At 51.6% G+C, this 26,111-nt stretch overlaps 2 protein-coding genes across 5 annotated transcripts in view; both read right to left on the bottom strand.

Moving 5' to 3' along the window:
* Positions 1-1,216: 1,216 nt before the first annotated feature.
* TRIM11 (tripartite motif containing 11) lies at positions 1,217-23,891 on the bottom strand. 2 transcript variants are annotated; one of them, XM_051842391.3, is made up of 6 exons: positions 23,354-23,891; positions 4,581-4,676; positions 4,185-4,415; positions 2,769-2,791; positions 2,583-2,683; positions 1,217-2,266 (listed from the first exon to the last, which is right to left on the bottom strand). In XM_051842391.3, exons 1-6 carry the CDS (start codon positions 23,759-23,761, stop codon positions 1,719-1,721), a joined length of 1,407 nt encoding a protein of 468 aa, XP_051698351.1. In that variant the 5' UTR covers positions 23,762-23,891; the 3' UTR covers positions 1,217-1,718. The 2 variants fall into 2 exon arrangements, with proteins under 2 accessions (XP_051698351.1, XP_051698352.1); XM_051842392.3 differs by having other exon boundaries at positions 4,185-4,412; positions 23,354-23,885.
* Positions 23,892-24,881: 990 nt separating this feature from the next.
* The window catches only part of TRIM17 (tripartite motif containing 17), a 46,104-nt gene continuing 44,874 nt past the window's right edge, over positions 24,882-26,111 (bottom strand). For all 3 annotated transcript variants that reach the window (XM_070075941.2, XM_089334686.1, XM_002723783.6), the window contains 3 exons: positions 26,080-26,102; positions 25,890-25,993; positions 24,882-25,581 (listed from right to left, as the gene is read on the bottom strand). In XM_070075941.2, coding sequence (XP_069932042.1) covers positions 25,031-25,581; positions 25,890-25,993; positions 26,080-26,102 — 678 coding nt within the window. In that variant the 3' untranslated portion in view covers positions 24,882-25,030. The remainder of the gene's footprint in view (positions 25,582-25,889; positions 25,994-26,079; positions 26,103-26,111) is intronic.

Consider the following 26,111-nt stretch of genomic DNA (forward strand, 5'->3'; position numbering starts at 1 on the left):
AGCTCTGCAGCAGCGGCTGGGACCAACTGCCCACTCCACCCCCGCAACACAGAGAAGGGGTGCCCAGCTGCAGGAATCCCCACCCCCGTTCTCCACTGTGCAAATAATTTTTAAAAATGTATTTGAAAGGCAGAGTTAGGCAGAGAGAGGTTTTCCATCCACTGGTTCATGCAACAACTGGAGCTGGGCTGATCCAAAGCCAGGAGCTTCTTCCGGGTCTCCCACGCGGGTGCAGGGTCCAAAGACTTGGACCATCTTCCACTGCTTTCTCAGGCCATAGCAGAGAGCTGGATCGGAAGTGGAGCAGCTGGGACTCGAACCAGCGCCCACATGAGATGCCGGCCTGCAGGTGGCAGCTTTACTATGCCACAGTGCTGCCCCGTGTAAATGTTTATAACAAAAACATTGCTGCTGCTCAGTTAAAATCCATCCCTGTTGCTGGTGCTATGGCACACTGGGTTCAGACAGTTGATGCCAGAAATGGGCACTGGTTCGAGTCCCAGCTGCTGCATTTCTGGTCCAGCTCACTAAAGGCCTGGGAAAGCAGCGGAGGAGAGTCCAAGTGCTTGGGCCTCTGCCACCCATGAGGGGGACCCGGATGAAGCTCCTGACTTCGGCCATTTGGGAAGTGACTCAGTGAATGGAAACTCACTCCAACTCTGCCTTTCCAATAAACATACATCACCCGTGATGTGCCCCACTTCCTGGTAACGGGCTCGTGACTGGGCCAGTCTCTTCTGGTAACCCAGGACCCTCAGGGGAACGCCCTGGTGCCCGGTATCAGGGAGTGGGCATGGCTCCTGCTGAGGCCTCACCTCGCAAGGGGGAACCTCTCTGGGGCCCCTTCTGTAGGAGTGCTGATCCCACTCACCCTTGTTGCCCCCATGGCCCTGTTGCTTGCTGGGGACTCCATCCCAGGAGCCTCTCACCTGGGCCACTGAGGAGTGCGCGGTGGGATGGGAGCTCCACCCGGAAGCCAGTGCCTCTCAGCCTCCAGGGTGCATGTCCACGTCTTGCCCGACACTGCATGGGCAGACTCCCAGGGCCTTCCCGCACAGCACGCTCACACAGAATCACCAAACTGCTCGAGGTCTCGCACATGGTGTGGAACAAGCCAGGCCAGCTCCCTGTGGGGCTCACCGCCCCGGAGCCTCCTGTCTTCCACGGCTCCCTTGGCCAGTGGCTGTACGCATGGGGCAAAGAGCAGGACCACGGATGGTGGTGGACATCTGTTTAATGTGGGAATGCTTTCCTTAAAATAAATAAAACAGTAAGAAAAACCCTAACCTTAACACAAAAACAAGCCTGGATTCTGTGAGCCTGGGGTGCCGGCAGCGGGAGGGTGAGCAGTGGCTCAGGGTCCCGCCACACCCAGGACCTGTTCTGCTCCCTTGAGGCCTTGTGGGCTGCCGACTCCACAGTGCCACAGCACCACACCCGGTGCAGGCTGGGCCCTCAGCCAGCCTCTCCCACGCAGGGGGCCCATGGGCTTTGGGGGCCAGGCAGCCAGCAGCTTGGGCAGGTCCTGGATTGCTTGCTCTGTGCAAGGCTCACGACCCCTGTGAACCGGCAGGCACCAAGCAGCACCCACGGGGTGGACAGAGCCCACAGCCGCCCGCCGCTTCCCTGAGCGCGCTTGCAAAGGCGCCACCCCGGCCTCCCTCTGCTCACAGGACTGCTGCTTCCGGGGCCGGCGAGGGGCCAGGTACGGGCCCAGGTCACTGTGGAGCAGCGAGCTCCCCTGGCCCGGCTTTCGGCCGGCAGATGGTCATCGGGGTGGGGCTGCTGGACAGTGGCGAGAAGAGGGGCCGCAGCGTGCCCGAGAAGGGGGTCTGTGGGAAGACGAAGAGCAGCGAGCCGTCGGTGGCGCTGTAGAAGGACAGCAGGCCGGCCTCGTAGTCCAGGAAGACGCCCACGCGGCGCGGCGGGTCCCGCAGCGGGGCGAAGGCACGCTCGGGGCAGGTGTAGTAGCTGCCCAGGAACACCAGGATCCAGAACCCGTTGCCCACGCTCAGCTCGCCCTTCTCCTTCCTGTCCACGTTGTCCCTGCACACGCCCAGGGCCCAGCTGGCACGGTCCCCAACCTCTACCTCCCAGTAGTGCCGGCCCGAGCTGAAGCGCTCCTGGCCCAGCACGCAGGGGCCGGGGTCGAAGCGCTCGGGGCTGTCGGGCAGGGGCTGCCGCAGGTCCCCCCGCTGCACACTCCGCCTGTCCTCGGACAGGACCAGCTCAGGGTTGGCAGTGTCTGGGTCCAGGGTCACGTCCCCTGCGGAGAGAGGCCAAGGTCACTACCACTGGTGGCCTTGAGCCAAACACCCCTCCCCACACATCCAGCCACAGCTCAGAACCTTCTGGATGCCAGGTCACGTTTCACCCCCAGACAGCTGTCTTCCTCTCTGTGCCTGGCTCCAAATCCCGGCCACTCCCAGCCACAGGGAGACCACCCTCGGGGTCACAACCCTGACCCCACCTAGCTCCCTGCTACGTGCAGCTCCGACACGCAGTGTGGCCACCAGTCTGAGCCAGGAAACGGAGTTGGTTTTGTCCCTGGCTCCAGACACCTCCCCGAGCCCCACACCAACCTCGGAAACGCCGCAGGGTGTCCAGCAGCCCTGGGACCCTGCACACCGTGCGCAGCTCCATGGGCACCACCTCTGGGGGCTGCAGCTTCACGTCCTGGACCCTGCAGGGACAGCAGGTGGGCTTTACCTTCCCGGCCAGCAGCCAGCCCCGCCCTGCTCCCTGCCCTGGAGAGGCCGGGGTCGTACCTGTGCAGCACCTCCTTGACGTCCTGCGGGGAGACACATGGGGGTCAGTGTGGGACCTGTTCCTGCCGCCCAGCCCGCCCCACACGGGAGTCCCCTCCATGTCCCACTCCAGACCAGAGTGTGCTGCTGCCGCCACCCCAGGCCCTGCGACTCTACTTAATCAGGTGTTCCAAGATGCAACAACCAGGTCAGTAGGGCAGGGGCCCTGACCGAGGTGGCCGAGTCCTTCTAGGAAGTCAGGACACACAGAGGGGGATGCCGGTCAGCACGGGCACACTCAGGGATGGGGGGCGTGTGCACAGGACACATGGGAGCACACAGGGAGGAGGGTGCGGGTGCGCAGGACACAGGAGCACACTCAGTGAAGAGGGGGCGCGTGTGCAGGACACGGGAGCATACACAGGGAGGAGGGTGCGGGTGCGCAGGACACGGGAGCACACTCAGGGAGGAGGGGGCGCGTGCACAGGACATGGGAGCACACTCAGGGAGAAGGGGGGGCGCATGCGCAGGAGATGGGAGCACACTCAGGGAGGAGGGGGCGCGTGCACAGGACATGGGAGCACACTCAGGGAGAAGGGGGCGCGTGCGCAGGACACGGGAGCACACTCAGGGAGGAGGGGGGCGCATGCGCAGGAGATGGGAGCACACTCAGGGAGGAGGGGGGCGCATGCACAGGACACACGTGAGCACACTCTGGGTGGAGGGGTGTGTGCACACAACATGGAAACACAGAGAGGAGACAGCATGTGCACAGGACACACAGAGGGGCACCCATGAGCACATTCAGGGTGAACTGTGGTAAAGGCGGGTTCTGCTTCTGCCATACACATACACACACACACACACACACACACACACACGGGTATTCACGTGCACGCACACACACGCCCCTCTCACTGAATGACACCCTGCTCTGCCTCAGGGTGTCTCAGCCCCTGCTGAAGGTCTTCTGTCGGGGTGGGCCTCGAGCACGAGTGGACAGAACATCCTTTCTTTGTGAAACGCTGGATGTGCGAGCACCCAGTGACACCTGTGCCCAGGCTAGCAGGCGTGCACAGGAGGCAGCAGCCAGCCCCGGCCTCGCCCACAGACGCAACCAAGCATGTCTGCAAACAGCCCCGTCACTGTCCCCGAAGGACTTGTGCACGGCTGAGCACAGGCCGACACAGCGCCGTGAACACGGCCCCTGGAGCCAGGAGCGCCTGCACCGTTAAGCAGGGCCACAGTAACGACCCTTTTTCCACACGCGGGCTCTGGATGCTGCAAAGGCTGGTGCCCCCTCCCACTGTCCCAGCCCCACCAGGACCCCTCCCAGGAGGGACAGTTCAGCTCCCCTGCCTTCTGGCTCTCAATCCTCAGGGCCAGGACCCCCAGCCTGTGGGCAGCGCGTGCGCACTGGGGGTGGGGCCGGCTCACCTGCAGCAGGCCCAGGGCGGGCAGCTGGCAGCGGCCCTCCAGCTCGGCGATGAGCTGGGCCAGCTGTGCACTCTGCTGGCCCAGCCGGGCTGCGCCCTCCCGCAGCCGGGGCAGCGCCTCCAGCTCCTCCTCCTCCAGCTTCTGCAGCAGCCGCTGCTCCTCCTCGGCCAGCAGGCGGCGCAGCCGCTCAAACTCGCCCAGCACGTTCTGCCGCTGGCTGTCCACCATCTTCTGCAGGCAAGCAGGGAATCCCCCCAACATCTAGTCCCTTACCACCACCAAGGCACGCCTCGAAGGGGAGAGCATCCCCTCGCCCCCCTCCCCAAGCGGCCCCGCTGGCCCCCATCTGCCTCGGCTGCTCAGGGCAGGGTCCCAGCTCCCAGCCCCGGCACCTGCCTGCCACAGGGCGCAGGTCTCCTCAGCCTGGGCCTGGAACAGCAAGGCGTCCTCCATCTGCTTCCGCAGGTGCTCCAGCGACTTCTCCAGCTTCCCCTGGGGACAGGACAGGCCGCACCTGAGACCCCTGCCCAGCAGCCCTCCTGCACCCGACCTCCTACCAGAGGACAAAGCGAAACGTGCCCTTCTTGCCACCAAAGCCGAGACCCCTAGCCCCTCCCCCATGGTCTTTCACTCCCCAAATGGCCGCCACGGCTGACGCTGTGCCGATCCATAGCCAGGAGCCACGTGCCTCTTCCTGGTCTCCCATGGGGTGCAGGGCCCAAGCACTCGGCCCATCCTCCACTGCCCTCCCAGGCCACAGCAGAGAGCTGGCGTGAAAGAGGAGCAACCGGGACTAGAACCTGGTGCCCATATGGGATGCCAGCGCCACAGGCGGAGGATTAACCAAGTGAGCCACGGCGCCGGCCCCATCCCACACGGTCTTTAAAGGCCATCTTCCCAGATCCCAGGCCTCAGCCCCGCCAGCCTCTGTGAGGACCCAGGGACCCTCCAGAGCTGAGCAGGTTTCCTGTTTCCAAGCTGCCTTCCCAGCCCTTTCTTCCAGCTTGGCTCACAAGGGCCTGGGCCTGTGGACCAAGCTGCTGATCACACGCTAGGGTCTGCGTGTTCGTTTCCCTGGGGACCACAGAGCCCCTAGCACCACGGGCAGTGTTGAGGCTGGGCCCCTGGGGGAAAGGCGCTGAGGCAGAGCTGCCCAGGTCCTAGCTCACAGCTCCCCCCTCAAGGCGGCCAACTCCTGTCCAGCAAAGCTTCCACCTACCAGAAGCCAGCCTGGGTCACACAGTGGCCACAGCCCAAGGACAGGGTCTGATTTTGTCCAGAGCTGCCTGGACGGCTCGGCCACAGAGGGCATGGAGGGGCCCTGCCCCAGGCCCTCCATAGTGGCCTCAGTAATAAACCAGGAAATGGAGCTCGTTCCCAAGCCACCTGATGGAATCCAAGGAGGAGTCGTGGGAGCCCCGCCTGGGGCTGGGACTGGTCCCGGGCCCCTGGTGGGAAGTCTGTTTTCCTGGGCTCCCGGCCCAGAGAGCCCTGCAGACCAGCAAGCAGCTCTCACCCCTCACCAACCTTGGACCCGTGGCCTCCGGGACTGGGCAGTAAGTGCCCCCAGCTCCCAAGCTGCCCAGGCATGGTGCTTCCTTGTGGCACCACACATGGACCGAGACCCCAGACCTGCCCAGTCTTTGCAGCCTGTCCTAACAGCCCTGGGGTGCATGTGCTCCGGCTCTGCTTCCTTGGTCCCAGTTCCCCCAGCTACTCCTTCTCAGCCCCACGCCAGGGGCCAGCGAGGGTCCTTCAGACAGGACAGCTTATGCCTCAGCTATTCCTAAGTCTCCCTAAGGGTCCGTGGCCGGACACCAAATGTGGTACGTGCCCACCATGGGCCCTCCCTGGCACTTGGATTGGCCGACTATTGTCTCTAGCCAGGACCAGCATGGGACCAAGGTGCTGCGGCTTGGGGAGTTTGCCCAGGCAGCGGGGACCAGGATCTGCGGGCAGTACACCCAAAGCACCAAGGATGTGTCCAGCTGCTCCGCTGTCCCTCGCTGGGCTCAGTTCTCCTCATGGGGTGGGGAGGGGCCCTGGCAGGAGCCTCAGACGGGGGTCCCAGTCACCGGCCCTGGTGAGAACTTGGGTCTGATCCCTCATTATCCCGACCCCAGGGAACACAGCCTCGCCAGCCGCATCTCACCCGCCCTCCACAGCTGTGTCCCCATGAGCAGCAGGACAGGAAGCGTGATGCGCTCTCTGTGCCTCGAACGGGTCAGAGAGGATTCACACCCTGGCTGTGCCAGCAAGTGTGGACGCCACAGCCTTGGTGCAGGCCCAGGCTCTTCTGCCCCCGGCCAGTGGCAGAGAAAACTGGGGCTCTGCCTTGGCTTCCTCATCCTGGGCCTGGTTCATCTCAGCACAGAGCCCATGGGACTCACAGCCAGACTTGCGGGGGCAGAACTAACTTCCCAGATCACGGGGTCTGAGGGTGGTGGTAAAGTCTGCTGGGGCTGGTTCAGGGGCCACCTGGGACAGCCACATCCCATATGGGAATGCCTGGGTCGTCCCAGCTCCATTCCTGATTGCAACTTCCTGCTAATGCAGCAGCCGGTGACGGCTCGAGGACCAGGGGCACTGCCACCCATGTGGGAAACACAGATGGGGCTCCTGGTTCCCAGCCTAGGCCTGGCAGTCCAGGCTGTTGTTGGCATTGAAGTAAACCAGAAAATAAGAACTGTCTCCCTCTGCCTTTCAAATAAAATTCCCAGAGAAACGGGGAGAACAGGACCCATCAGCCCCTTCCCTACTTGGTAAAGAGGGTGCTGTTGAGAGGATCTGGACTCCAGTCTGCTCACTGCCTGCCTGCAGGCCAAGGACGAGTCCAATGCTTACCAATACCCCATTCCCAAACAGTCCCCTGCCTACAAATCAACCCCATGGAGAGTCCTGTGCCCACAAATACCCCACTCAGGAAGGGTCCTCTGCCTACGAAGACCCTCCCTGACCAGCTAGAGTCTGCTACCAGTTACGCCCCCACTCCCCAGGAAGGGTCCCCTGCCTACAGTGCTCTCCCTCCCCAGGAAGGGACTCTGACTCTGAATACACCCCATGAGGACTCCTCTGCCTACAACACCCCATCCCCCATGAAGAGCCCTGCCTATGAATACCTACCCTGCCCAGGAAGAGTTCTCTGCCTATCACAGACCACCCAGATAAGTCCTGTGCATAAACACCCTCCCCCGTGTAGAGACCCTGCCTACAACACAACACCCTCCCCCGTGTAGAGTCCCCTGCCTACAACACAACACCCTCCCCCCGTGTAGAGTCCCCTGCCTACAACACAACACCCTCCCCAGCATCTACCAATACCCTGCCCCCCGAAGTTTTTTGCCTACCAATACCTACCCAGGAAGAGTCCTCTGCCTACCAATACCAGCCCAACCCAAGAAGAGCCCTCTGCCTAGGAATCGCGCCCTCCCATAAGGAGCCCCAACCCACCACAGGAAGAGTTCTCTGCCTACCAACACCCTTCTCAGGAAGAGTCCTGGGCCTACCAATCTCTCTTCTCCCCAGGCAGATCCCTCTCCAGATAAATTGTCTGCCTCCAATACCCCCGACCAGGCAGAGTCCTCTGTGACCCAAAATCACCCCCATAAACAGCCCTCTGCTTAAAAAGACGCTCCCTCCCCAGGAAGAGGCTCTGACCCCCAATACACCCCTCCCGGAGAGTCCCACCTTCCAACACCGCCTCTCCTCAGGCAGATCCCTCTGCACTACCAGCACCCCAGGAGGAGTCTACTGATACGCCCCAAGGAAGAGACCTCTTCGTACCAGTACCCCCATCAAGTAGTCTGCTCACAACCCCCCCAGCCCCCTTCAGTCCTCCAGCTGCCAAAACAGTCCTCCCAGCCCCTGCAGAGTCCCTGCCTACAAGTATACCCCTCCCCAGGAAGAGTCCTCTGCCTACCCAGGGGATTCCACAACACATTCCTGCCCTCGGGAAGTTTCCAACAAGACCACCAGGCCCAGGACGGTCCTTTTACCAGGGACTGCTGCCTCCACTGAGGAAGAGTCCTCTACCAATGACCTCAACCCCAGGAACGTCCCTTACTACCAAGGACTCACCACGAAGAGTCCTGTTGTGCGGAATCCCACAGGAGTCCCCAAAGAGTTACAGAGCACTGCTAACCCCCCCACCCCCTAAAAAAAAAGAGAGAAAGCAAAACCAAAATGGAGTTCCTTAAGCTAGGGCACTAAGCACCAGACACTGCCCAGACCATCTGTCAGAACAGACACAGGAGGTGAGGTCTGATAAGGACTGGGGGACATTACATCATAAGCAGCAGCCAACCAGCTGGCTACTGCACTACTGCACCCTCACTACTGCACCACGAGTGGTCACACCCAGACACCATCATCTGGTTGGTGACACCCCAAAGGATGAGCCTGTGATTGGTGACACCCAGGGCACCTACACCGCCCACCTACCCCAGAGAGGGGATGAAAAGGCGAGCCTCACCACTGCTCTCATCCCCTCGGGGACACACACGGCTCAGTGTGAGTGATGGTCGAGTGGCTCCGACTCATCTTGTGAAACTCTGCCCAAGTCTTCGCTGACCAAAACTCTGCTGGCCACTCCGCTGGAGCCAACCTCGCCTAGACGTCCCAGCCGCTGCCAGAGCTGACACCGGGGCTGCACTGGACTTCTCATCAGTGACATCTCCATCCCTTCACTGTCCAGTCTACTGCCCAGAGTGCCAGGCATCCCACGACCCCTGCCCGTAAGTGACTGTTCCGAGAGCCGTCTCTCCCAGTGGGAACGGAGACTCTGGACTTTGACTTTGGTGACCGTGGCAGGAACCTTGAGAACGCAGCCTTCATATTACGCCCTTAGCCATGAGTGTTCAGACTGATTATGCTTTTAAGCTTTATACTTACAACTATTGCTAGACATTATTGGAGACTTCCTTACTCCTAGATGTGTGTTATGACCTGTGGACTGATGACATATTGAGTGGTATTGACCTTTAGATGTATGCATTGAATACGTATTGAGTGGCATTGCAAAATAAGTTATATTGAAAAGACTATCACAATTCTGTGATTCTCCCCCGTCCGATTCTCTGACATGTCCATTGCATTAGCCTTGTGGAGATGCGTGACAAGTGGCGCTCGAGACAGTGTATGGCAGTCACGAAAAAAGCAGTTAAATGCTGGAAAGACTGGAATAGCAAATGGCATGCCTTACAGCAATTAGTGCTACACATAAATTACACAAGTGTGTCAGACAATTAATTTCGTTGGCAGTTTTAATTGTAATAGCATTTATAGTAGTAAACTTAATAGGACATTACATGTTCTGCCAAGAACTTTACAAGACAGGAAACGGAACTAATTACGTAACACAGCAATAAATTACACAATTTGTATAACAGACCTCTTACATGGCGGATGAATTGGATAGAAAAGAATACACAGACATTTAGAAAGACAAATAACTAAACAATTAGAACAATTCCAAACAGCCAATACAGTTAAGTGGTACTTCAGAAAGAAGTATATAAAATTAATATATCAGCTAATAACATGACAGCAAGTAAAATAAAAAATATATTTAGGAATAAAGGAAAAATGAAACATAAAATACCAGATGACAGGGGCCGGCGCTGAGGCGAGCAGGTTAAAGCCCTGGCCTGCAGTGTCGGTATCCCATATGCGCACCAGTTCAAGTCCTGGCTGCTTCTCTTCCAATCCAGCTCTCTGCTATGGCCTGGGGAAGCAGTAGAAGCTGGCCCAAATCCTTGGGCCCCTGCACCTACATGGGAGACCGGGAAGAAGCTCCTAGCTCCTGGCTTTGGATTGGCGCAGCACCAGCCGTTGCCACCATCTGGGGAGTGAACCAGCGGATAGAAGACCTCTCTGTCTCTACATCTCTCTGTAACGCTTTCAAATTAAAATAAATCTTAAAACAACAACAACAACAACAACAACAACCAGAAGATAGTAAATGGAAAGAAATTGAAGGAATAATAGAAATTAGTGTATGCTACTAGAGGAACTAATATAGAAATTCCCTTGATCAGCCCAAATGTTGTAGAACCAATAACAGAAAGAACACGACCTAAAAAGAACCCAGCAATCATAACAAAAATGTAGACGATATAGATAAGGACAGGAGAAAGGCAAAGAACTAGTAACTAAAACCCTAAATAGGAGAAATGGAGACCAAGAGGAATAGGAGGTTTTACTGGTAATCTGTAAGGTCACAAAAACTCCGAAAAAGGACAGAGAGGACAACTCAGAAGAAATAAAAATGAGACCGTTCAGTAGATTAGAATTTTGGCAAATTCATAATGAATTTGCACAAAAAGAGGCCTCAGATGGAGAATTCTTACTGAACCTATGGGACAAAGGAGCTCATGCGATCAGAGTAAGTGGAGAAGAAATGAATACCATGGTGTCAATGGTAGATAATGAAAATATCTGTGATTCCTTAGTGCTAGAAACTACAGAAGGCAGAGAGAATACTCTATATTAGGATGCGTAGCTAGAGCATACAAAAGGGTATTTCCTTCAATGGACTTAGGAAATTTTGAATCACAAATAACATGGACAACACATCAGCAAGCTATAAAAATATTCAGGAAATTAGGCATTTACTATATGATATATCATAAGATAGTGCAACATGCCACTACAGGCAGATATAATTCCACAAATTAGGAGAATGCTTATAACAGGAGGGCCAGAGATACTTAGACTAACATCAGACTACAAAACATGGACACACTACAAGATGCAGTAAATTATTTCAAAGAGGCAAAAGAGCTAGATGGACAATGATCATTCACATTTAATACAATAACATGGCCTAAAGAACGGGGAAACAAAAACCCCTCCACTCGTGGGGCCCCTAGAGGAGGGTCATATCCCCTAGGCCCCAGGAATTTTCAGAACAGGTAATACCCATACAAATACACATACAAACAAACTAGAAACCACAATAGACAACAAATGAGCACAAACACCAAGGGGAAGAACACGACACCTTACAGAACACAAACATCATACAGAACAAGCCCAAGGAACCAACCAAGGAGAATAGTACCACAGCAGAGAACATACCAAGGAGTAGGCAGTAAGCAATGGAGAAGGCAACCAATAAACAGAAACAGTACTTACAGGCCACAGTACACACAATATCAGGTAAGATAATAAAACTAATAAGCAAACAAGAATAGGCTATATATAAACTTAGCATTATCAGAAAAAGAGACGGAAATACCAAAAGGATATCAATTTCTTATAGATACAGGAAGTCAAGTAATAACAACAGGAGTAAATTATAAGATTAACAAACCTAATCATAATATAGTAGAAGTAGCAAGCATAAGTACACCAGTAAAATGGAAAACTATGTTCTTATACTTATGGAATAGGCAAATAAGACCTATAAAAATAAGTATCAGAAGTACCATATAATATACTAGGAATGGATAAAATCCCAAATATTCTACCCTTATGGATAAGAATAAAAGCAATAAAAGGGTGATAGACAAAATCCAGACAAAAGGACCCCCAAAAATATAAAAGAAGTCCAACAATTAATAGGATTATTTGGCTATTGGAGGAATCACATACGATACCTTAACCTAATACTGCATCCAATATATAAAATTACATGATAAGCACAGGATTTTATGTGGACAGGAGAACCAGAAAAAGCATTACAGTTATGCAAACAGAATATAAAAGAATATAGCAATTTGCATAAGTTTAAAGAAGACACCATTATAGATATAATACATAAAAATGGCTATGGAACTTGGGGAATTTATAATAATACATCAAAACCCCAAACTGTAGGACTTTACTGTAAAAGATTTCCATTTGTGGAAAACAGATATTCATTATTTGAAAAAACTGCCTGGACAGCTTATGAAACACTAAAAATGACATCCACCATGACGATAGGAAAAATGACCCTACGAACACCAATCACGTTAAAGGATTGGATAAAAATGACACCAAAGGAAACATAAGGTTTAGGACGGGAAAATAAAGTTTTAATATGCAATGGTAGCTAAAACAATTTTTTGAGGAAAATCAACAAAAATAGCAACTTATAAAATCACTGAAATCGTAGCCTAAATACCTATAGCCCCAATACCAGATATCCCTACAATGAAAAATAAAAAAGAACTTAGCAACAAGGGCACTGGAATATAACCATGATTTACAAAATGTATGGTTTACAGATGCAACTGGCACAGTGGATAAAACAGAAACAAAGTGGAAAGCAACAGCTTATAACCCTAGAGAAGATATACTATTAACAAAACTAGGGAAAATACATCAGCACAACATGCAGAATTAATAGCCACAGAATTAGCCAGGCATTATACTAAAGAACACAATTTTAAAACAATACAAATCTATACGACTCATTGTGTGTGGCGAATGGCCTAGCTATATATGGTCAGGTTAACAGAAAATGACAGATTATAGGATAGATGGAAAAGGCTTGTGGGCCAGAGATATTGGGAAAAATATAGATGAGATGGCTAAAGAAATAAAAATAAAAGTAACCCATGTAGATGCACATGCAAATGAAAAGCATGAGGTAAGCAGACACGATGATATTGTAGGTAAACCCTCAAAAACAACGCTTATGAAGTTACAAGGAGAATGGCAAACAGAACAGTTAGGGGTACAAAACTAACGTTAAAAAGGCAATGGAAGACAACAAAGCCAGAAGAAAAACATGAAAGACACCCACACCACATCTTACAAATACACGCCCAACTAGGACATGCAGGAACTCATGCTTGTAGGAGTGGTTCCAAAAAAGGAATCTGAAGATCGCATGGAATGACATAAAAAAGGCAATAAGGGCATGTATAACTTGCCCAAAAATAAAATTAAGATTCAATCTCTATAAAATGCCCGACACACAAATGGAATATAAGAACTTTACTTATAGAATACAAATAGATTTTATAGGACCACTAACAACATTTAGGAATATGTATGTATGCACAATGGTAGACACATGCACAGGACTGGGAATGGTTAACAGCTACAACAAATCCCATACAGTACTGAAATGGATCTCAGCTTACGGCATCCCAGTGATAACAGAATCAGATCAAGGGTCAAATTTTACAGGCAACTTAGTGAAACAAATGGTAGACTGATTAGGATTACAATGGAACTATCATTTATCATATAACCCCACTGCAGCAGGCAATATAAAAAGATGGAATGGGACTTTAAAAAATGAATTATACAAAGGAGAAAATTTAAAGACAGCCTACGTAAAGCAGTAATGGAAATAAACAACAGTCCTAGAAGGACTAGACCATCACCTGTAGAAGCAGCATTAATACAACAAATGCCACAAATACCACAAACCTTATTAGATGCTAACAAACCAACACAGGACAAAGTATACGATAATATTCCATATAAAATTAGGATAAGAAGCAGGAAAAATGCAACTATCAACCCAGCTGAAACAGTGGCAGCAGGACAAGGAAACACAGTATGGACTATCAATGAGAGAGGCATGTTAAAACTTACAAAAATCAAGATATACATTAGTAAAGCAGTATATACAATATCTGTTCTCTTACAGGTACATGTAAATCTATCACGGGGAATTCCAACATAACATCAAATAAAGAACAACTACATGAACTACTACATGTAGTGAAATAAAGACTACAACAACCACCTCACCATAAAGGACACCTATTCCTTAGAAAATGGCGTTAAAACATACAGGAAAAGCATAATAAGATACCTACCACCCAAACATTAATGAAGCTAGCTACAATAGCAACAATATTATCCAAAACCAAAGGTAGTGACAGTTCTCCTCCCACACCTGCTCAGAACTCGATGTAATCATACCATTTCCAACCAAAAATTATATAGATGCAGGAAAAGTCGTTGATAGGTGGAGCTATTATTATTACAGGAACACATTGTTCCATATGGCCCAAATTTTCTCTGCAAGGTATAGACATTGTAGACAGCCACCTATGTCAGTGTATAAACAGAATGTGTGCACAAAAATCAACAGCCTTTGTATACACAGGCAATGCCACAGCTGAGAAAGAACTTCTAAGATCAATCCCATTCACAATAGCTACAAAAACAATCAAATACCTTGGAATAAACTTAACCAAGGACGTTAAAGATCTCTATGATGAGAATTACAAAATCTTAAAGAAAGAAATAGAAGAGGATACCAAAAAATGGAAAAATCTTCCATGCTCATGGATTGGAAGAATCAACATCATCAAAACATCCATTCTCCCAAAAGCAATTTATAGATTCAATGCGATACCAATCAAAATACCAAAGACATTCTTCTCAGATCTGGAAAAAATGATGCTGAAATTCATATGGAGACACCTAAAGCAATTTTGCACAACAAAAACAAAGCCGGAGGCATCACAGTACCAGATTTCAGGACATACTACAGGGCAGTTGTTATCAAAACAGCATGGTACTGGTACAGAAACAGATGAGTAGACCAATGGAACAGAATAGACACACCAGAAATCAATCCAAACATCTACAGCCAACTTATATTTGATCAAGGATCTAAAACCAATTCCTGGAGCAAAGACAGTCTATTCAATAAATGGTGCTGGGAAAACTGGATTTCCACATGCAGAATCATGAAGCAAGACCCCTACCTTACACAAAAATCCACTCAACATGGATTAAAGATTTAAATCTATGACCTGACACCATCAAATTATTAGAAAACATTGGAGAAACCCTGCAAGAGACTGGCACTGGCAAAGACTTCTTGGAAAAGACCCCGGTGGCACAGGCAGTCAAAGCCAAAATTAACATTTGGGATTGCATCAAATTGAGAAGTTTCTGTACTGCCAAAGAAAATGAAGAGGCAACCGACAGAATGGGAAAAAATATTTGCAAATTATGTGACAGATAAAGGATTAATAACCAGAATCTACAAAGAGATCAAGAAACTCCACAACAACAAAACAAACAACCCACTTAAGGGATGGGTCAAGGACCTCAATAGACATTTTTCAAAAGAGGAACTCCAAATGGCCAACAAGCACATGAAAAAATGTTCAGGATCACTAGCAATCAGGGAAATGCAAATCAAAACCACAACGAAGTTTCACCTCACCCGGGTTAGAATGGCTCACATACAGAAATCTACCAACAACAGATGCTGGAGAGGATGTGGGGAAAAAGGGACACTAACCCACTGTTGGTGGGAATGCAAACTGGTTAAGCCACTATGGAAGTCAGTCTGGAGATTCCTCACAAACCTGAATATAACCCTACCATTCAACCCAGCCATCCCACTCCTTGGAATTTACCAAAGGAAATGAAATTGGCAAACAAAAAAGCCCTCTGCACTTCAATGTTTTTTTGCAGCTCAATTCACAATAGCTAAGACCTGGAATCAACCCAAATGCCCATCAACAGTAGACTGGATAAAGAAATTATGGGACATGTACTCTATAGAATACCATCCAGCAGTCAAAAACAACGAAATCCGGTCATTTGCAACAAAATGGAGGAATCTGGAACACAACATGCTGAGTGAAATAAGCCAGTCCCAGAGGGACAAATATATGTTCTCCCTGATCGGTGACAACTAACTGAACATCAAAAAGGAAACCTGTTGAAGTGAAATGGACACTATGAGAAACAGTGACTTGGACAGCCCTTGTCATCACTGCTGATGTACAATTTAATACTTTATCCCTTTTAGTATTTTTTTTTGTTCTACTTAACACTATTGGTTGAACTCTGTAATTAACACACAATTATTCTTAGGTGTTTAAAGTTAATTGAAAAGTGATCTCTGTTAAATATAAGAGTGGGAATAAGAGAGGGAGGGGATGATGTACAATTTGGGACATGCTCAAGCTGACTTGCCCCAAATGGTAGAGTTAGAAATGTGCCAGGGGATTCCAATTCAATCCCATCAAGGTTGCATGTACCAATGCCATCTCACTAGTCCAAGTGATCAATTTCAGGTCACAATTGATCATAATGATAGGTTTAAGAGTCAAAGGGGGGCCGGCGCAGCGGCTCAATAGGCTAATCATCCATCTTGTGGTGCTGGCACACCGGGTTCTAGTCCTGGTTGGGGTGCCGGATTCTGTCTCGGTTGCCCCTCTTCCAGGCCAGCTCTCTGCTGTGGCCCGGGAGTGCAGTGGAGGATGGCCCAAGTCCTTGGGCCCTGCACCCACATAGGAGACCAGGAGAAGCACCTGGCTCCTGCCTTCAGATCAGTGTGATGCGCTGGCCGCAGCGGCCATTGGAGGGTGAACCAATGGCAAAAAGTAAGACCTTTCTCTCTCTCTCTCTCTCTCTCCTCTCTCTCTTTCTCTCTCTCTCTCTTTCTCTCTCTCTCCTCTGCCTGTCAAAAGAAAAAAAAGAGTCAAAGGGATCAAACAAACAAGACTAGTGTCTGCTAATACTAACTGATAGAATAAAAAAGGGAGAGAACGATCCAACATGGGAAGCGGGATACACGGCAGACTCATGGAATGGCGGCTAAATGTCCTAAATAGCACTCTGGCCTCAGAATCAGCCCTTAAGGCATGTAGATCCAGCTGAAGAGCCCATGAGACTGTTTTAGGGATGGAAAGCCAAGATACTCTGGCAAAAACAACAACAACAAAACCCTAAATGAAAGATCTCTGTGAGTGAGATCCCAGTAGAAAGAACGGGGCCATCAAAGAAGGAAGTACCTTTCCCTGAAGGGAGAACTTCCACTTTCACTATGGCCTTGTGGAAATAAGATCAAAGTCGGGGAGCTCAGGGGGCTTCCATGGCCTAGGCAACTCATGAATAGACCCTGGGGAGATTGCTGACACCTTACATAAGAGTGTCAATTTGTTAAGTCAACAACGGGAGTCACTGTGCACTTACTCGTCATGTAGGATCTCTGTCCTTAGTGTGTAGTTCAATGTGAATTAATGCTATGACTAGCGCTCAAACAGTATTTTGCAAACTGATGAAATCTTTACTTAATATATACTAAATTGATTTTCTGTATATAAAGATAATTGAAAATGAATCTTGATGTGAATAGAATGGGAGAGGGAGCGGGAGATGGGAGGGTTGTGGGTGGGAGGAAAGTTATTGGGAGGAAAAAGCCATGGTAATCCATAAATTGTACTTTGGAAATTTATATCTACTAAATAAAAGTTAAAAAAAAAAAAAGAGGAATGTGAGGACTACTACAAAGCTATAAAACAAATACCTCCAATAGCACATAAACCATTGGAGGACATAATAACACAAATATAATGGATAGTAACCCCTCAAGATGCATATATACAGAACTCTAAAGGAACACAACCGGAGGCGTGGCAATATATCTACTCCATGCCAGAACAATGCAAAGCACAGAATGAGACCCATGAACCATGCAACCTGTAGGTAATGTAATGTACTACACATATGAGCAAGCAGAAGCAGATGATGTCTATTATTATAAATCGTCCACAGAACTCAAATTCCTACCCTTGTGCTTTGCACCAACATTACAGCAAAGAGCATGCTTAGACAAAAGGGAATAGGACCAGATGAATCTTGTGAACCCACCCAACAACTCCAACTACACAAACAAGAGCCCCAACTACAACATCAGTCCCACAAACAACAACATGGCCTACTCCGCCAACAGCTGACTCAGTCTCAGTGACATCTTTTCAACCAAGGGTAAAAACCCACACGTGTGATAACACAGATATCCTATTTCAATGCCCAGCAGATTATGGGACAAACTTCCCAACAACACTCCCAGGGACAACACTACGACTTGGTGCACATCAGGCTTTCCCAAGCTTCCATATTATGCAAAGTTCAAAGTAATCGATGGCACCTCGGATTATAAAGTAGGAAATATATCATTCCCACCAGTATCAACCTGGGCAAATATCATGGCCTTAGGAATCAATACATAGAAGTTCCCACTAATAATAACAGACCCAACACAACAACCATACCAGATAAATAGTGCATTTAAACTCAATCCTAAAAGAATATACAGATGCCAACACTAAGACTTGCTGTGCATGATAACACTAGTGTAGAAAATATTAATGGGAGAATAACAAAGAAAACAAAAGCTAAAAAGGGATTTCGTTGTTTTGAATATCATACAAAAAATAATGAAACACTTTTTGGCACTGAAGAAAAACACAAATTCTGGAAAACAGCAGAGTATAAAGCCAGAATAAAGTTATTAAGTGAAACAGTAGGAAATAAGACAATTGACATAGACTGTACTGCACACATTTCAATTACACAAAGATAATGGACATGGATTGGAATTTTTTAGCTATATCCCCATAGAAAAACTACAAGGGAAGTATAAAAATTAAAAGTACAATTGGACAGATAGGTTCATAGTAATGAATGCAACAACACTGAAACATAAGGCAACAAGACTAATAAAATATAATCAAATGAAAGACCCATCTTGTAGACCAGCTGAACCTATTTGGTGGATGTGTGACACATTAATGACAGACAATAATACTCTGGCTTTTGAAATACTAATGAATATGGACAACAAAGACAACTATTACAATACCATACCCAGATAGAGGTAAAGGTTTTAAAAAATAAAATAAACCCAATTATAGTCACAAACTTTATCAACACTGTTAGAAACAAAGATAGTGGCAGGAAAAATGTGTGAAAAGGCTCTAGAAGAAACAGTAAGGTACAAAATAAAAAAGGCAAATAGAGACATCCAATGGTGGATAACAGCAGGGATGGATTTTACAAACATCCCTCGGAGATACAAAATCCAGCATACTAATCTACCATATCACTTTTATATGCTGCTACTCAAATGGAATGAGCCAGATAAAATAATACAATAAATAATACAATATGACTTTATAGCACCCTCATTAATGAGGACCTCAAGGAATGGTAGATACTGGAGGACATAATAACACAAATATAATGGATAGTAACCCCTCAAGATGCATATATACAGAACTCTATAGGAACACAACCGGAGGTGTGGCAATATATCTACTCCATGCCAGAACAATGCAAGATAACATATACATACCCCCTATGGATTTTAATAAATGCAACAACACTATGCCTTGCATTATTGATAGAGGAGGCATAAATGGAATATATAAGCTATACCCAGCACATCCCACAACAGGATGGAAGTTAATGCACACACCCCCAGAGAATTAGAAATATCACCAGCACCATATAAAATACCAGACATGAATGCACCAGTACAATTGACAACACAACCAATACTGCTAAAGATGTGCGTCACAACTGACGTGGCAATATTCTCAACAGCCTTAAACAAAAGATGTCCTGAAGCTGAATGGCTTACACCCATAACCATATAGAAGACAAGCCAGATCAGCGAACTCAAGAAGGGAAATAATAGAATGGATAGCAACAGGAGGATTGGCACTAGGAGAAATAGCAAATGTAAAGGCAACAGAGGACCTAGATGTACATAACTAAAATAGAAAATATTAGAGCTAAAGAAATACAAGAGTTGAAAGCCATCTCCAAATCCCTGCAATAAATGAAATTTGACATCATGAACAAATCATCCTCTCACAAATCCTACATAATTTGAAAGACCAATCAGACTTACATGCAGAAAGATAAAAAATTAAAGAGCAAAGATTAGACACATTATTTAGAGAACATGAATGCAATGAAATACAAATGTTAAAACAGCAAGCATTGACTGACATACGACAATTACTTAATACAGGGAAAGGAGAACACACACACACACATACATAAATTCTATTAAACCCAAATGAGGGGCTGGCTGTGGCGCAGTGCTGTGGCACAGCAGGTTAACACCCTGGCCTGAAGCGCTGGCATTCCATATGTGTGCCAGTTTCAGTCTTGGATGCTCCTCTTCCGATCCAGCTCTCTACTATGGCCTGGGAAAGCAGTAGAAAATGGCCCAAGTGCTTGGGCCCCTGCACCCACATGGGAGACCCAGAAGAAGCTCCTGGCTTCAGATCGACGCATCTCCGGCCTGCTGTTATGGCCATCTTGGGAGTGAACAAGCGGATGGAAGACTTCTGTCTCTATCTCTTTGTCTTTCAAATAAATAAAGCTTAAAAAAAAAAAAAAAAAGAAAAATCTTACTGTAATGAAGTACAATGTAAGATCTCTATCATTAAATTAATATATACCCATATGCATATGGCTTACAGATCTAGGCTCTTACACAAAAATAGGGAATAACTTTATACAACCATTAAGAGGAGGAATAATAATAAATGGGACAAGTATACCTATGGAGGCACTAACCCAGTTGCACCCATGACTTACTGTATAACCATGACTTAAATATACATCACACCAAAAAGCCTTCAATTAACAATTACCATTACTATTCTAGGACAACAACCATACAGAGCTCACTGGGATATACAAAATGCTCGACTATATTGTACAACACACCCAATAATCCTACCAAACCATGATTATATGGCAATAACAATAGAAGGAAAACCGTTACTACAGACCATACACACCATGGAATCATGGAATTGATAAAAGAATGGAGAATACATCACAGTAGAACGTAACTCCCACAACCCATATTTTTGGGAACATATACAAAAAGGAAATGGGAAAGTGGTTCAATAGTGGACCACCAGAATAACTCGAATTGCTCCTCATGACGTCCATCGAAGGAGAGACATGGAGAGCCAGGGGTTGGACCATGGGGAATTCCACAGGAGTCCCCAAAGAGTTACAGAGCACTGCTAACCCCCCCACCCCCTAAAAAAAAAAGAGAGAAAGCAAAACCAAAATGGAGTTCCTTAAGCTAGGGCACTAAGCACCAGACACTGCCCAGACCATCTGTCAGAACAGACACAGGAGGTGAGGTCTGATAAGGACTGGGGGACATTACATCATAAGCAGCAGCCAACCAGCTGGCTACTGCACTACTGCACCCTCACTACTGCACCACGAGTGGTCACACCCAGACACCATCATCTGGTTGGTGACACCCCAAAGGATGAGCCTGTGATTGGTGACACCCAGGGCACCTACACCGCCCACCTACCCCAGAGAGGGGATGAAAAGGCGAGCCTCACCACTGCTCTCATCCCCTCGGGGACACACACGGCTCAGTGTGAGTGATGGTCGAGTGGCTCCGACTCATCTTGTGAAACTCTGCCCAAGTCTTCGCTGACCAAAACTCTGCTGGCCACTCCGCTGGAGCCAACCTCACCTAGACGTCCCAGCCACTGCCAGAGCTGACACCGGGGCTGCACTGGACTTCTCATCAGTGACATCTCCATCCCTTCACTGTCCAGTCTACTGCCCAGAGTGCCAGGCATCCCACGACCCCTGCCCGTAAGTGACTGTTTCGAGAGCCGTCTTGGGAACGGAGACTCTGGACTTTGACTTTGGTGACCGTGGCAGGAACCTTGAGAACGCAGCCTTCATATTACGCCCTTAGCCATGAGTGTTCAGACTGATTATGCTTTTAAGCTTTATACTTACAACTATTGCTAGACATTATTGGAGACTTCCTTACTCCTAGATGTGTGTTATGACCTGTGGACTGATGACATATTGAGTGGTATTGACCTTTAGATGTACGCATTGAATACGTATTGAGTGGCATTGCAAAATAAGTTATATTGAAAAGACTATCACAATTCTGTGATTCTCCCCCGTCCGATTCTCTGACATTCCATTGCATTAGCCTTGTGGAGATGCGTGACAAGTGGCGTTTGTGACACCTGCGAATACCAATGATCCCCGCCCAGGAACGTCCACTGACATTCCACCCCAGGATGAGTCCTCTGACTACCAATGACCCCCAACAGAAAGTCCTCTGTAGCAGGACCCCAACACTCCCAGAACAAGTCCTCTGAAGAGCAAGGACTCTCCCTGCAAGGACAGTCCCCTGACTACCCCTACCACCCAGCAAGAATGACAGCTCTGATAACCAAGGACCCCCCCCCCCCCCAGGCACCGTCCCCTGACCATCTATGATCTCCCCTCCAGGCATGGTCCCCTGACTACTCCCACCCCCACCTTCCCTCCCGGAAGAGTCCCCTGACTACCTAGGACCCTGCCCAGCAGGAAGAGTCTTCGGAGTACCAAGGCCCTCCCTTCACAGGCAAAATCCTAGGACTACCACAACTCTCCCCAGGAAGCGTCCTTAACAACCAACACCTGCAGAAGTATCCCAGCACCATGACCCCTGTTAAGAGATTACCAGGCTCTCCCCCTGGAAAGAGACCTGACCCCCAACCATCTCCCTGCTGTAAGTGTCCTGTGCCTATCACGACCTCCAGGAAGACTCCTCCCAGGAAGAGTCCTCGGACAGGGCCCAGCCCCCAGCCCCCAGGTGCAGTCCCCTGACTATCAGCAACCCCCTCCAGGAAGTCTTTTAAAAAACGTAAGATTTTATTTTTAATTGTCTGAAAGAGTTTGAGAAAGGCAGAGAGACCAGAACTTCCATCTGTGGGTTCACTCCCCAAACGGCTGGGGCTGGGGCTCGGGCAGGGGCAGGGCCAGGCCGAGGCCAGGAGCTTCTTCCAGGTGTCCCAGAGTGCAGGGGCTCGAGCGGCCACTTCTGCTTTCCCGGGCACATTAACAGGGAGCGGGCCTGGAAGTGGAGCGGCCGCACTTGAACCCGCGCCCATAGGAGATGCCGGCACTGCGGGCGACGGCCTTCCCCGCAGCGCAGGCCCGGGAGGAGTCTTACGACTCCCCACGATCCCGTCAGGAAGGCGGCTCTCCCGTCACACCCCCTCCCCAGGAAGAGCCCGCAGACGACCAAGTTCAGCCCCAGGGTCTTGCCGCTTAGGAGAAGCCCTCGAGCGCCCTGCCCGGGCCCCACCACGGCCTCTTCTGGAGTTTTTGGGGATTGCTTCCTGCCTTCATCAGGTCAGCTCAGGAGGGCGGCGGCCGCCCCGTGAGCAAGCGAGGACGAGGGCGGCAGGAAGCCGCGTACGGACCAGCCAGGGCTGGGGCCGCGCCGACACCTGCGCCCCCTCGGCCTTCGGGCGCACGGCTGCCCCCATCAGCGGAGCGGCCAGCGCGCTCCACACCTGGCTCGGGGGGTGGGGGGGCGAACCGGGGCGGGACAGCGAGGGGCGCGCGCGCGGGGATCCGGGCGCCGGCGCCGGGGGCTCGCAGAGCCCGCGCGCACGTACCTTGAGGTCGTCGGCCGCGTCCTGCAGCGGCCGCACGCGGTGCGCCCAGTGCTCGCCCGAACGCTCGCAGGCGGCGCACAGCAGGCGCAGCTCGTCGCCGCAGAAGGCGGCCAGCGGCTCGCGGTGCGCGGCGCACACGCCCTGCGGCACGGGCGACGGCGGGTGCAGGCGCCGCGCCATCTCGGCCATCTTGGCGAGCGGGCGGTTGGGCCGCAGGTTGCGCAGCGCCGACAGCTCGCGGCACTCGGGGCAGGCGTACGGGCCCTCGGGCTGGCCCCAGCAGCGCCGGATGCACTCGCGGCAGAAGTTGTGGCCGCAGTCGGTCATCACCGGGTCCGTGAAGTAGTCGAGGCAGATGGCGCAGGTGGCCTCCTCCTGGAGGTTGGCCGACAGGTCCGGGGCGGCCATGGCGCGCTCCCCGTCGAGTGGGCGGCCTGGGGCGCGGGCGCAGAGCTGCGGGCGGCCGGCGGCAGGGAGAGCGCCCGCGCCGGAAGCCGGAAGCCGGAAGCCGGAAGCGGCAGGGGCTGCTGGGTGTTGTGCCCTTTTTTTTTTTTGGAACTACCCGCTTTTGCCTCCGATTGGTCGCGGCCTGTCACGTGGTCCGCGTGCGGGGCGGACCCTGGGCAGAAGGCGCAGGCGCAGCGGCGGAGCCCTGGGCGGTGGGGCTTACGACCCCCGGACGCCGGTGTTGGGGTGATTAAGACGCGGTCCGCACGGCCGGGTCCCCGGGCGCCAGGGTTGGGGGGTCGGCGCCCCTAGACGCTAGCTTTGGGGTGAAATGCGGGCTCGGCCCTCACCGCGCCCCGCCGTATCCGCGTCCGGTGCCGGCCGCCCTGGGCCGCGGACGGGGCCGTGGGGTGCTGGAGACGGAGGAGGGAGACCCCTAGCTGAGGCTGGCGTCTCGGGGGTTTTGCCCCTGGTGTGCGGCTCCGGGAGGCCCGCCGCGGCGCGGGTGGACAGCTCTAAGGCTTCTTATGGGGTCAGGCCTTCCCACTTCCCCCTGTGCGCAGCCAGGGCTGCAGGAGAGGGTGCACGGAATTGAGAGATCACCCCCAAGCCCCAGGAATTCAGGAGCCAGGGCCTCACCTGTGTTTCCAACAGGGGGCCCCAGGCAAGATTGGAAAAAGCCAGGCCACCCTGCCTGGTTGCCGGTTGTGAGTAGGCCTGTTGTGTAGGCGTGTGCAAACATGGGGGTGCTCCATGTTGTGTGGGGCGTGTGCGGCTGTGGGTGCTCTGTGTTGTGTGGGGCGTGTGCGGCTGTGGGTGCTCCGTGTTGTGTGGGGAGTGTGTGACCGTGGGTGCTCCGTGTTGTGTGGGGAGTGTGTGACCGTGGGTGCTCCGTGTTGTGTGTGGAGTGTGTGACCGTGGGTGCTCCGTGTTGGGCAGGGCGTGTGCAGCTGTGGGCTCTCCGTGTTGTGTGGGGCGTGGGTGGCCGTGGGTGCTCCGTGTTGGGCAGGCCGCGTCCAGAGCCGTCACTGGCTAGTGGAATATTGCATCAAAAGCTCTGCCCACACAGTGCCAACGTGACTGCTTTAATCATATTTCAGACACATCTCCACCCCGCATGGCCGATGTCTCTCGGTGCAACCCTGGGCAGGTGGCCGCACCACCCAAGGGCCTTGCCCTCTGCAGGGAGCAGGCGGACGCAGAGTCTGTGCCCCCAGCCGGCGTCTTCCTTCAGCCCTTCACCCACACGGTCACCGTGGAGATGACCATCTGGCCGGATTTGGGGGCCCCCAGGCAGAAGAAGGGCTGCAGGGGCCCTGGGAAGGTGGCCTGGGAGTAGGTGTGCAGGTGGGACCCGTCGCTCACGCTGTAGAAGGAGACCTCCCCCGCCTCAAAGTCCAGGAAGACGCCCATGTGGCTGGGGGGCTCGGTCAGCGTGACGGGGCCGGGGCCGGGTGCCGTGGACAAGTGCTTTTTGCCCTTGGCCAGCTGCACCACCCAGAAGCCGTTCTCGGGGCACTTGGGGACCCTGTCCTTGCGGCTCACGCTGGCGCTGCACACGCCCAGGGCCCAGAGCGCGTCCCCCGTGAGGTTCATGCCCACCTCCCAGTAGTGCCGCCCCGAGGAGAAGCTCTGCTGGCCCACGGCACACGGGTAGGCCACGAACCTGTCCTTGCTGCAGAGCGCGCTGCCCTCTGGTGGGCAGCTCAGGTAGCGCCTCTGGCGGCTCTCGTAGAGGAGGAGGTAGGGGTAGGCGGATGCCGGGTCTGGCACCACGTCCTCTTGCAGAGGGGCGGTGAGGGAGGAGGGTCAGGAGGGCAGGCCTGAGGCGGCTCCCAGCCCCGCGGCCCCCTGCACTGAGTCAGCTGTCCCCACTCCCCAGCTGCGTGTGGATGGTGTAGGAAGGGGAGGGGCACTTGGGCAGCCACTGGCAACGTCTGTGAGGCACACGCTGGCGTCCATGCAGGCCCACCCCCCCCACCCCCCGCACCGGGAGCTCTGGCCCCAGTGTGGTGCTGCGGGGCTGAGCAGGGAGAGTGCTGCCCAGAGAATCTCGGGTCAGGAGTCTGGACCCTGGGCCCCCACTTACCTTGGAAACCTCTGAGCACCTCTACCTGCCCAGGCACCCTGCACACGGTCCTGAGCACCATGGGGGGCGTGGCCTCCGGGCACAGCACTTGCAGGCTGTCCTTACTCCAGGGAGGACAGCTTCACTGTCCCCTCTGGCCTGCACGGAGCCCTCCCTTGCCCACCTCCACCCTGCCGTGTGGAATACATACCTGGCCAGGGTGTCCTTCATGTCCTGCAAAAG

Source organism: Oryctolagus cuniculus, chromosome 6, assembly GCF_051225735.1.
Source record: "Oryctolagus cuniculus isolate XC-2025 breed Fujian yellow rabbit chromosome 6, ASM5122573v1, whole genome shotgun sequence".
In the NCBI taxonomy this organism is placed as follows: Eukaryota; Metazoa; Chordata; class Mammalia; order Lagomorpha; family Leporidae; genus Oryctolagus; species Oryctolagus cuniculus.